Source organism: Molothrus ater, chromosome 16 (assembly GCF_012460135.2).
Source record: "Molothrus ater isolate BHLD 08-10-18 breed brown headed cowbird chromosome 16, BPBGC_Mater_1.1, whole genome shotgun sequence".
Lineage (NCBI taxonomy): Eukaryota > Metazoa > Chordata > Aves > Passeriformes > Icteridae > Molothrus > Molothrus ater.
In genome coordinates, this window is record NC_050493.2 from 12,073,982 (window position 1) to 12,087,165 (window position 13,184).

At 37.5% G+C, this 13,184-nt stretch overlaps 1 protein-coding gene across 36 annotated transcripts in view; it reads right to left on the reverse strand.

The window, feature by feature from the left end:
- The window catches only part of RBFOX1 (RNA binding fox-1 homolog 1), a 1,183,000-nt gene that overhangs the window by 20,220 nt on the left and 1,149,596 nt on the right, over nt 1–13,184 (reverse strand). For all 36 annotated transcript variants that reach the window (XM_036392503.2, XM_054516557.1, XM_054516565.1 and 33 more), the window contains one exon: nt 9,690–9,754. In XM_036392503.2, coding sequence (XP_036248396.1) covers nt 9,690–9,754 — 65 coding nt within the window. The remainder of the gene's footprint in view (nt 1–9,689; nt 9,755–13,184) is intronic.

The following is a 13,184-nucleotide window of genomic DNA, read 5'->3' on the forward strand; positions in this document are numbered from 1 at the left end:
GCTTCAACAACACTAGCAGTAACTTGTTTGACCTGAGGTGCATTAGGAAGGTTATTAGACTAATTTCTTCAATGTCAGGTTCTTTTTCTCTGCAGAATTTCTCGTTCAACCTAACCAACGATGATGCCAAGACAGAGAAGAAGATGTGGATATTTGGCTTTCACTTAGGTCTCTGCTTTTTACCTTGAGTGATGCTTTCCCCATCACAAAATAATGCTCCCCTACATCCATCATTCCTGACCATTTCTTTCCTGAAATTTTAAGGCAGGCCTTGGAAGCAGATAGAGGAAAGCCCTGACTCAAAAGAAACAAGTGCAGCTTTTTCTCTAACCACTGCTGCATAGACAACACTAAAGCTCATCAGCTCGTCCATCTGCCTGGGCTCAGCTGCCACTGCAGAAGGTGCTGTGTCCCCCTCACCTCCCCAGGTCCCTCCAGGGTGTCTCAAATGGCCCTACAGCCCTGATCCAGGTGGCTCAGCCCAGCCCTTCATTGCCCTGCCACATTCATCACCTCTGCATTGCTCTCATCTGCAATGAGAGCAATCCTCTTTGTCCTCTTTGTGCTCAGTACAGGACATTTCTCTGCGCTTTAGCCAATGACAGCATGTCTCTACCAAAATTCAGAGTGCCAAAGACAGCAGGAGAGAGAAAAGGATTAAGTGTTGTCCTGCTACCAATCACACAACTTCGTGACCAGAAATAATTTATTTTAATACCAAAAAGTTCTTCAGCAATTGCAAAAGTCATGAAAAGAAAAAAAAAATCAACCCCCAGCTCTTTTAGAAACCAATGGAAATGTGCATCCCCAAGCCCAGTGATATGCCTGCATTATTTCATTTACTTAGAGACAAAAAAACCAACCAACTGACCAACCCAAAAACCTAAAGGGATTAAAAATACCTAAAGGGAAGAATGGTCCACAGAAGGTGCTTTCTCAGAATTTGTATTCTTATCTCAGGCTTTCCCCAGCAGATGGGCAGGCATTTTTATTCTAGCCCTGATGGTGAACTAGCTAACCAACCCACTCAAATTCTGGAACACAGAGATTGCGTTCAGGACAGCCCAACAGTGAGGCTGCAAAGCAGATTGGAGGAACGTCCACCCTGCACTCAGGGTGGATACAATAATTCTGCCATGGCAGTGTCTTGGATACAAAACCCCCTTCTCTGTCCTTCCACCAGCCCTCAGTACAAAGAAAATTTCTAGCAAATACATGCAACCTTCCAACTTAGTACTGTTGTTAAAAAAAAACAAACAAACAACTTATTTTTAATATATTGCCACAATGTGGACAACTTCTTGCATCAAAACCAGTGGGAAAATCTGCAGGTCTCTCACCTTTCATATTTTAGATCTAAAAATTTTATTTCCTTTTTTTTTTTTTTAATCAGAGCTATACGAATAGACATGGTTCTACCTCTTATCACCTGGTGCATCAGTGGAATTTTATGATGTATGATCATTCAGTATATTATACCTAGTATGAAATTATTTGCTATTAATAATGCAATATACAGAGTCTTAAGATGAATATTCATCTGCAAAAGGAACATGTGATTTTTAAGTAAATCTGGACATTTTTAAGTAAAACCTAAACCTAATAGGTGAAATTCTGAATACCATACAGCATCTGTACCAGAATTCATACCAATCTCAGTGGCAGAACTGCTCTGAAATTATTGGCCTTTTAGTGTGATTAACACAGTCTAGGCACTTAAATTAAATACTTGAGGAAGTAGTGCAGTAATTCTATTTCAGAAGTGCTCCATGTCAGCAACATAAATCAATGTCATTATGATCCAGGACTGCTAAATGAAGGCTATATTTGAAGTCTTAATATTTATATTTGAAAAATTTGTTTATTACTGTATTTTGGACATATTGTTTATTCTCTTTAGGGCAAAGAAGATTTCTAAGTCAACCTTGCGTAAAGAATCAGTATTTTATTCACTAAAATACATGAAAAATATCCATTTATTTAACTGGGGGATTTGTTCCTTTTGTATATCATGGCATCCTTAAAATAATGCCTCAAAAACATACTTTATATTTGTTTCTGATTTCATAGGAATTATTACAGTTTACTAGTAACCACCATGTTATCCACTATAACTTTCTTAATATATAGAGGTGAAATTATAAACTTCAGCAATTATAAATAACAATTCTTCCTTACATTATATTAAGTTTGGAATGACTTTACAAATTATTTGACAGCATAATTTTTTTCCTGTTTTAATTAAAATACCATAAACACGAGAACCTTGCTAGGATTATTTAAGAATTCATTCAAGAAAAACAAAACAAACTTTAGAAGCTGGTACATGTTTGGTTTACACAAAGTCCTTACTTTACTTTTTTTTTTCTTTTAATGCATGTATATTAAACACCCTACAGCAGTTTTCACTAAAAAATGTCTTTAGGATACATGGATAAACATTCTATTCCCACTCCTGCAGTATTCTTACAATCTGATGTTTGCCTCAGGTGGGTTCTTAGAGTATCAGCAGCTTGACAAGCCCAAAGGAATATGAAAAAAAAAAATCTATTTAAATACCTAATCAAATGCTTTGGGCTCCTCGGAGGTGTGAAATGCTACAGTAAAAACATGCAAGAGTGTAAATTGTCTCTTTCTTGATTAATCTCATCAACATTGTTATTTAAAGTTTGTTCTTCTAGTACTTCATCACCTTGCCAGAGCACAGAGCAAATGGCACTAACCCATGCAGACTCTATCCATGGCATCCCAGTTTTATCAATAACATTTTATTCCTTGATCTTCTCTTCTTCTCGCACAATGCTCTTAATTCCTCCTTGGTTTTAAAGCACTCAGGCTGACAACGCTTGGAGCCCGTTCTAATCTGCCTCTTTGCGGTCCATCAAGGCAATGATCTGAGACCTGAGGAGTGTGTAATTAGCCACTGACATGTCCAAAGGAGCTGTTATGGTCTCTCCTGTCACAGGCAGTGACCCAATGGACTGTAACAGTTTTGGTCTGCTGGATCAGGAATCAATGTTTTAGTAACTCCCCAACTCCGTATTTATCCACTCTGCTGAGTACAACACTGAAAAACTTTCAAGTCACAATTTCTTCCAATAGCCTCTAAGACCAAAGAAGTTTTTATGAGCTAGTAAATGAGATAATTCCTACTTTAAAAATGTTAACCAGTTCTTTCCCCTCCCTCCTTTTAGGGAAAAGGTATGAAAATCCATTAAATAATATATTCATAATGAGAGTTATTTACTATGAGCTTCTACACTAGAATAAGGAACTCCCAAGTTAAAAGTCAGGCTACATAACCAGACATAGGCTGGAGAGATAAACCAAGAGAGGATACTGAAACTGAGATGTAAATGTCAGAATAGGTGCACTGATTTATGTGTTTATTTTTGGGAACATGATGAGCATTTAACAGCTCTCCCTCTGTTCAAGAAGAACCTGGCAGCAAAAGAACTGAGCACCTTAAGCTTTGAGCACATCAGGAAGACAGGTATGGAAATCTGGGCTTTAGTCTACCTCTACCTTCTCTCCCAGCTTTTTCTTCATGATTTCTAGCATGGATGTCACAGAAAAAGCCAAGTTTTTCCCTGTCTATGGGGATTCCTAAAATATCCCTTGATACTGCAGTGAGTGAGAATGGAGATTAAAAGTAAGGGAAGTAGAAGCAGGGTATGAATGAAACCAGCTCTGACACAACAAAAGTTTAATAATTGCTGTTTGCCATAATTCTGGGCAGTAGCACTAAGCTTGTTCACTACTGTATCCCCTCAGATTAGAACTGGGGGAGGAGTTTCAGCAGTTTCCTGATATTACATGAATAGTCACACTACACACAGGTGAATCAAGCCTTCAGAGTACCACCAAACAGGTCAATTCCACCCAGAAGAGAAATGTATTCAGACATCCAAACAGCTTCCTAGAACTGGCAGAAGATGATGTTTTTAGGAAATGGAATTGTTTAAAATGTTTTCCTAAATGTGACTCACTGAGTCTCCCCCAAAAATGTCATATCTGCAATATTTTAGAACGAGCCATGCTTCAATTATTGGAAAGTACTCTATGCAACATATTTCCATTTCAGGAAATTCTGTCAAAATGTACTAAATGAAAGTCCCTGCTCATGGAATTTCAAACACTTTGATGATTTTTTTTGTCCCTATAACATTTTCTTTATTCATATTCACCCACTTTTACTTTCTAACTCTTCACAGCAAGGTACTGTTATGGTTACACTATGAGTCATATAGTCCAGTCATCCCCAAAACTCTGAATGAACTGGGATGAAAACGAATTATGAAATATTGACATGACTCCAGTGATCCTCTACTTTGCCAGAGATCACACAGGCATAAAGTTCTAAGAGGTAGATGGCCAAACCCACTACTTCTCTCTAACAGCCAAGCCAATAATTTGATTTTTATTTGCAATAATAGGGAATAAAGAAGCTTTAGCTACATACAGGATTGTCCAGGAAAAAAAAAAAACAAACAACTAGACCAATAAAGCATCACCACATCAAACCTAAGCAGAAGTGTTAAATATATTCTCTGATGCTGTTAGAAAAGCTAAGCACAACCTTTGTAGCCAGTCAAGGTGCTAACTGAACCTTTCCATTGTCAGATTTGAGTAACCTACAATATGGGCTGTACAATTCCTCCTTATGGATCATCCCCCAAACCTTTCTATTTAGGATTCCACTGGGATAGCAAAATACACAAATGCTGGAAGGTTCCAGCTGGAAGTTGAAAAGTTACCACTATATTCTAATTTTTTTTCATCTTTCAACCTGATTCCTTTAGAAACTGAAACTGTGTAGAGAAGCTCTTTGTCCTTAATCTAAGAAGGCACAATCACGAAATGAATGAGGTACTAGATTTTAAAACATTTATGCTTCTGTAAAATTATTTAATGGAAAATTAAATTCTAGCTCAAGATGCTATTATATTTTATATGCAATCAAAACCTTAATTTTTACTATATATCTCTAGTAATCTTCAACAAGAGAAAATAATTTGAATAAAAATATAGTGGTTTTCATTGTTTAATCATAAAATACAAGATTATATAGTCCACAACATAATAAAAACTCCCCTCAGCTAAAGAAGCTCACAATTTATATTTTGTGGTTTTTTACTCTTCATTCTAAATTGTCATTCTTTAATGAGCATGTTTACTATTAAATCAAATCTGTACCTATTCTATTTTAGGATAATTTGAGCACAAGTATCAAGTATTACTCTCAGCTACTTGCCCAAAGACAACTGGAAAATATATTAAAGTATTTCTGCAGACACTACTGCTTTAAAAAAACTGAATACTTCACAAAGACTTGTTAAAAATGTAAACTGTTAGAATATTAGGATTTTATCAGGAGTAAGATTTAAGATCTGGAAGATACATAACTTCTGTATGACAAAACCTTCTCTCTCAAATTTCACAAAACCCTATGTATAACCACAGAACATATAACACAAATTGATAGTGGGAGAAAAAAAAAAACAGAACAAAACAAACCATATTTTTTACTAGAAAGTGTTACGTGCAAAATATTTTTGAATATGCCTTATTTTATTTAAAAAAAAAAAAGCAAAAAAAAAAAAGTCAGCTTCCAGTGATGAGGGAATTTATCCAGACAACAGAGAGGTCAGTGGGAATGTCCCCATAGTCTGGAGTGAGGTTGAAATTTGGTGTTGCAGAAGGGGATGGTGCTCAGAGCAGCATCCTCTGTGTGTGTGTGTGTGTGTGTGAGATGGATGGGAACGTGTGTGTATATATGGATACAGCACCATCCATGTATAAACACACCTGGCCCTGCACGGGGACAGCACAGCCCGGGGCTCTGCCTCTCAGCCAGGGCTGCCTCCCTCCTGCCAGGCCTCTGCTCCCTGCACTCCCAGACACGTTTTGCACAAACACCGCTGCCAACGTTCGTACGCGCCAAAAAAGGAACATTTCCCTTACTCCCATCGAAGGTGCAAGAACCAAATCATAAAACACAAAACCAATAGCCAATCAATGTGAATAAATCTGCCCATAGGCTTAATTCAAGCAAGCCATTCACTGAGCTATGTGATGGATCTGTCAAATCCAGTACAGCATTACAGACATACCAGCAACACCAAGTGAACATGCAATGACAAAATGACAATACGCCCCACTGCCATGCTCCGACTCCTTCTACCTCAGGAACACAAAACTGGACGGCCTTGCTAGTTTCTCTTACTTCAGACTTGGACAGAAATCTAACAACTTTTTGTTTTTTTTTTAAATATTCCATGAAAGATGAATAAGAGCTGTACAAACATTTTATTGACATCTGATTTAGTGTCTTTTGCACATCCTTACAATTATTTTTTTCCAAATATGCTCAGTTTAGAGAGTTTGCCAGGCAAGTTCCAGACTGATAAAGAATATATTTAGACCAATAGGTCCCCTTTTAGGACTTACACTTATTGGAAAACTTATCAGAAATATTTTAAATCTTGGCAAGTTAAACATAATTTTTTGGATCCACTTCTGCAAAGACCTTCATATCTGTACATGCAATTTAATATATGATAGATCACACAATATAAAAATTGAATTCAGAATTCGTATCCAGTGATTGTATTGCTTCATAAATAAAACAAAGTGTACCTGTTTCTTGGTGGTTTTTGTTTTGTGATCCTAAAAAATGACTGGAGAGATCTGCCAGACCTACCCCTGTTGTGAAATTGGGTTTAGGAGTACATGATCTGTCTCGATAAATACTTAGGGGTTTTCATGGATTGGTTTAATGGTATTTCCTTGCCACCTGAATCTCCCCTGTATATCTGTTCCTTGCCTATTTCCAGCAACATTTCCAGCTGTGACAAACAAGGATACCATTGCATTTCTTCAAATAGAGCCCTCTCACACTGATCATTATCAATTGACTTGGTCTATTGATTCTGCAGTCCCAAATCTTTCTGTTAACCTTTATTTTTAATTTACCAAAACATGTCTCCAATCTAAAGATTTCCTCTTTCCATCTCCTGAATTAAGAAGCCTTTTCAAATATGGAACATTGCAATTTATAATGGATATGAGTGGTGACCAAAAAAAGCAAAGCTTTCCTTATTTTTAAAATTACTATGAAGTAGTATTTCCATTATATGTCACTGCTTTAGTGGTACTCAATTTCTTTGGGCATCATTTTTTATACAAGCAGTAAGTGCAGTTCATGTGTAATTAAATTAAATAGGGGCTCATATGAACACTAAATAAGTGTGTAAGGAGATGTGGAATCTTCAGTGTTGTGAGAGGAGAGCAGATGATAATTACATTGAGAAGAGCAGATACAAGCAGTGGTACTGAAGTATACTTCAGCACCTTCAACATTAATAATTTCACAAAAGTAGCTAAATTAAATTAATTTTAAAATGAACAAAAAGTTAATCAAATTAAACAAACTGTAGTTGTGAATAATCAGAGGTATCCATGTTTGCACATAGTTTCCCACATGCAAAGAAATATTTGAGCAGACTGTTGTTTGTTCTCAATGCTAGTTTTGGGATTCTCATAAAGAAATTCAGTCATGAGATTTGTAATTAAGACAAGAAACCATATTCATTTGGGGGAAGCAGATTGAAGATGAGGGTTAACCGCATTTAAAAAGAAAAGTAAATTTAAAAAAATCCAAAAGATATAAAATTCATTTAAGATATCTAAAGTTATGCAAGCAAAGACAGGTTATTGCAATTCTAATTATACACAAAGTGTATCTGAAAATTAGACAATTTTTTTGAAAAAATTAATTAAGGATTGTAACAACTGCGTTACTACTGAAGCCATCTCCAGCTTTCTTTACAGCATTTAAGAACACTATCTTCCTAAACAAATCCTTTACCTTTTTGGCAGCATAACTCTCTGTGATGTTGACTCTCTGCCCATAGCAGAACATGTGACCAGCTGATGTTTTATCTTACAGCCTTTGATCTGGTTTATGAGAAGGTAACGTCAATTCATAATTAAAGCATTGAAAATTCAGCTTGATATTGTTCAGTTTCTCTGTGTAATGCATAGGTTTAATTAATAGAAATAAACAGCCTATAAAATGATCCAGGGACACCTGAGAGATAGCTGGCAAAACCTGGCTCACCACAGGAGGTTATTTGGAATTTTGTCCTTTGTGTTTAGTAGGCTTTTAGAAGCAGGAGTTGTTTTGCATTACAGAAAAGCTCACATAAAAACCCTAGAGCTGTGACATGCTAACAAACCTTTGTGGAAATGAAATGAAACTACTGAGGAGCACTTCACCTGTGCAGGTTCCTCTAAGTAGAAATAGAACATTGCCAACAAAGTGCACACAGCACAGATCTAGTTGATATCACTGACCCAAAATCAATAAAAAGTAGCTTGCTTACCTGTCTGACACAGCATGCCTCAGCCATACATGCAAATTACTTTATTCACATAACTTTAAAAAAATATATCTTCATTACCCAGAATAAGCACTTGAAAGGCAAATATGCATGCATAGCATTGTAACATTCATACCATGGGACTTGGTTCTAAAAATACAGAATCCATGAACAGCGCTTCAATCTAAGAAATTGTGCACTAGAATTTCTTAATCTCTTGATTTCTTTAAGAAACAGAAGCATTTGTAACACTGTCTAATTTAGAATTTAAAGAATTTTTTTCAATATGTATTTAAGGCTTAAGAAATTATTTCCATGATTCCAAGGGAAAATTTTCTTGTATCAGGAATTGAGAAGTGTGACCTTACTTCTCACTGCCATAATGAAGTAAATTATTTGTGTGTCTCTGCCACCAAATACACCTTCCCTTTACAAGGGAACACTCCTCTAGGACTTGAAAAACATTAAAGATAGAACAGATTTTGAGGGTGCAGTTTATGAGGAATATGTGGGATAATCCTCCTTCTCATTACAAAATCATGTCCACACACTGCAAAGACTTAATTTTATGCAATTTGATAAAATTCTGTTCCTACTGAAGTCAACAGCAACTGAGACATTGACTTCTAAGGGATTCCAGCATCCATCTTTCAAGAACACACACTAATATATGTGACATCACTCTTAGTTGATAAAAATTAAGTCTTTGAATGTGCAGATTTTAATGATCTTTCATTCCTGATATTGTTTCCACCAAATGTGGTTTACATTTTGAGAATAAAAATACAAAGCAAAAGAATTTTTTTTTGCAAGTATTGAAAAAAATCAAATGCCTGGGAAAAAAGCAAATGGAAAAAAATTGCTATTTTGCATTGGATAGTTCAAGCTTAGACATAGTTCATTCTCAATTTCCACTGACAAAAACAATGTCAATGAGAATGGAGGGCACTCAATAGGTTCAAGGTTCTAAATCAACTGAAATAATACTCCTAAGACAAATAATGATCCTTAGTAGCAGACCATCATGAATCTGTACATTTATTTATCTGCATTGTACAAGGGTCACAGACGTTAACTGGATGATCTACAGCTTGGGAATGTGCACATCTCATGCCTGATTCTCAATTAAGGCCTAAAGTCTCTCAATTTATGGCTATTCATGGATTATAATAAAACAGCCTGCTTTAGAGATCACAATTATCTGCAGAGCAACAAGACAGTTGTGAGACTTCAACAAGGCAAATTTATAGAATCAACTTCAACTTCCACTGGTCCAGTATTGGTGAGCAGGAAAGGAGCTCTTACCTGTCACTGTAGGCAGCTGCAGTGGCAGTGGCAGGCTGGGCATACCGGTAGGCAGCATAACCACCCTGAAACACAAACTCACGCTCTAACTGCATTGCCATGGCACCTTCCAGCACATTTTGCAACATTTGACAATGATGGAAAGAGTACAGTCATGCTGCAGTTCACTTAAATGCATAGGAAATACTGCAGTGAAATGGTAAGGAAAATATTTCGGTGAATCGTGAAGCAAAATGGAGCACCACAAATTTTTTTAAGGTTTGTCCCAGAGATCAGGAGAAAGCAATGAACTCTATTGATCAGTGTAAGCTTTTTTTAATAAGACATTACTGGATTCTTCTCCAAGTTTTTAAGCAGCAATTGTTCGTATGAACAAAGTGTATGTATATTCAAAAAGCAGTGCTAAACTTAAAAGACAAACTCAGCTAATAATCAATTCTTTTTTTGTACAAAATATGATTTATCATGCCTGGTTGATTAAACCTATGAATTTGTGCACTCAATTAACACTTAATGTTACATAGGTTTCCAATTTAAACATAAAATTATAATGAAGAAGCAAAATTCTCTTCCATGAATTAACATTCAGTTGTATGTAACAGTAATTCCAGCTGTTCAATTAAGCAAACAGGACAAACAAACACACATTGGAAAGGAATTGAGTGCAGTGATGCATTGATTATCAAACTGTGAAAACAGCAGAGCTTCCTGTTCAATGGACCACAGTGTTATATCAACCATTTCCAAATGATCTCAGCATGCCAATTAACAGCCCCAGCCCAGCCCTGCTGATAACACAAACACGATTTACGTCCCAATTAGAATTCTCCCCCCAGCACCCTCTGGGACAGGGGCTGCTGTGGTGCCTTCCCCACCCAACCCCTCCCTAACACAGAGCTGAATAAGACAGTATCAGCTCACTCAGCTTTGAATAAAATTCACTCTTTTGCTGAAGTGTTTGCTTTAATGGATTGGTTCTTTCCTATTTTTTTTTTTTTTTGGAAGGCTGCATTCACCCCAGATATTGTGCTGAGGCAGGAAGAATAGGCCACGATGTGCCAGCCTTTACTGTAACAGTAGAACACTTTTACTGCAATAACTTTTGTGGGTTTTCTAGTTTGATTTTGCAAATAAAAATTCGCTCTTTTCAGCAAAGCAATCTGAACTACTTTTACAAGCTACTTCCCCTTCTACCACTCAGCTTGGCAGAATGGCTTTCATCCCTACCACATGTAAACCTTTAGTGGGTTTGAACGTTTGAAGCAGGTTGGGTTTGGAAATCAATCGTTCAGCTGACAATGTCACATCACCCTAAGAATAAACCCAAGTTTTACATACACTGACAGCTCATTAGAAACTCCAGGCTTTGAATTGTCAGCTTATCTGATGATTATTCTTTCTGATTTCTTTTCTTTTTAAGTGCTGACATGTCCCTCCCTGCTCCTGTCCAGCTCCCTGCCAGCAGCAATTGTGACACACAAGCCCTGGGATCAGGCAGGAATGAGCCTAAACCCCCTCGTGCTCTCCTGTGCTCCTCTGGGCACACACAGAGGCAGTGAGACAAAAACACCTCCCCAATTCAGATAATTTCATTTTTATAACCCAGCAGAAGGCTATCACTGTCCAAAATGTACAACAGGCACACACTGCTGCAGCTATGTACACACGGGCCTTTGGATATCAGATAATGTCACCAGCTACAAACTGAGCCTGAGAGGAGAGAAATTCAAACTGCACACTTGGGCTGGCCTCTGTCAAAGTGAGACAGGTGAGAGATGTTACAAATTTACCTGTTCTCCCCTCCTGGTTTTTGAGGGCTAAATATTGGGAGGGCCTACCCAGGGAGGTGGTGGAGTCCCCATCCCTGGATGTGTTTATAAAAAGCCTGCAAGTGGCACTGGGTGCCAGGGTTTAGTTGGGGTGTTGGGGCTGCATTGGACTCAGTCTTGAAGGTCTCTTCCAGCCTGGTGATTCTGTGAAACATGACACCTTTCCCCTCCCCTTTTTTTTTCCCCTTTTATTCCCTGAGTGCTGATATGAGGAAGATGCTGAGCTTGTTTTCCTGATCCAGTCTAGCATTGTTTGGCAGATCTGAAGTCTGACATGGATCTGTTCACCAGGGTGTCCAACTCTTTCTTTGTCCTGCTGTCCACTCCTAAAACCCCTGATTCAAAAGTGAGAGCCACTCCAAGTGAATCCAACTCCACACACACCAGCCCCTACCACAGCATGGAACTGAGAACCATGAGCATTATTGAGAATCCAGCTCCACACACACCAGCTCCCACCACAGCATGGAACTGAGAACCATGAGCATTATTGAGAATCCAGCTCCACACACACCAGCTCCCACCACAGCATGGAATTGAGAACCATGAGCATTATTGAGAATCCAGCTCCACACACACCAGCTCCCACCACAGCATGGAATTGAGAACCATGAGCAATATTGAGAATCCAGCTCCACACACACCAGCCCCTACCACAGCATGGAATTGAGAACAGGCCACCATGACCAGCTCTGAACGGGAGAAAAATGAGACAGGCTGCTCCTACAGCAGCTGCTCTGAAATCTGGTGGGCTCTGCGAGGACTGGTTTCCTTTCCTTCCTTTAACTATCACCCAAAATTGGTCAGAGTGTGATCAGAGACCCTTTCTTGCTCCCTAAACACAAGAGCTACATTCCTTTTATGCTTACATTTCGATTTGCTTTCAAAGAATTTCTGCTGAACAATGAAGCTCGACTGTGAACTTTATTAAGATGTTTTGGATTCAGCAATCAGTCTGGCATTTATGAGAGCCCTGGCAAGAATGAGTATGAAGCAATACAAATAAAAAGAGATTGAAGGCTTTGAATTTGCCTGCATTCTCAGGAGAACTAAAAAAAGCAGGATGCATTTGGGTATCAGGGAAAACCTAATTCCCTACTATCCCATGTCATGAATTCATAATTTTAAAATAAACTCTCATAAATTACACATTAAAATATGCTTAAGCAAATTATTTTTTGGGGCTTGTGTTCTGCAGTTTTGGTGTTGTACCAAGTTTTCTCATTGTTTTACTTCAATTACTTCAGGTGATTTTTGATTACTGAAGGAAGAAAACACTTGGAGGCACACTTTACACTGGAAATTGGGGTGGGATTCCAGTTCAAACCCCTGAACTCAACTTCTGTAACAAGATCTATTTCACAATTATTCTCTAATTTTGAACTTGGCTGATACTTTAGGGGGAGAATACACCAGTAATCTTCACTACATCTCTTGAGTAACATTATAACAATTATCCTCATGGCTTAGACTACATTGCAAAATAAAATACTCAGAACGAAATTATGTAATATTACATTTTTAGAATTAACAATTTACAGTTCCTAAGTATTAGAAATGTTTTAGGAATTCTTTTTTTTTCTCTTATATTTATATCCAGGCAGAAACTACCTGACTTTGGATTATTATTTTGAAAATAATAAATTCAGATACCATAATGAAAAAA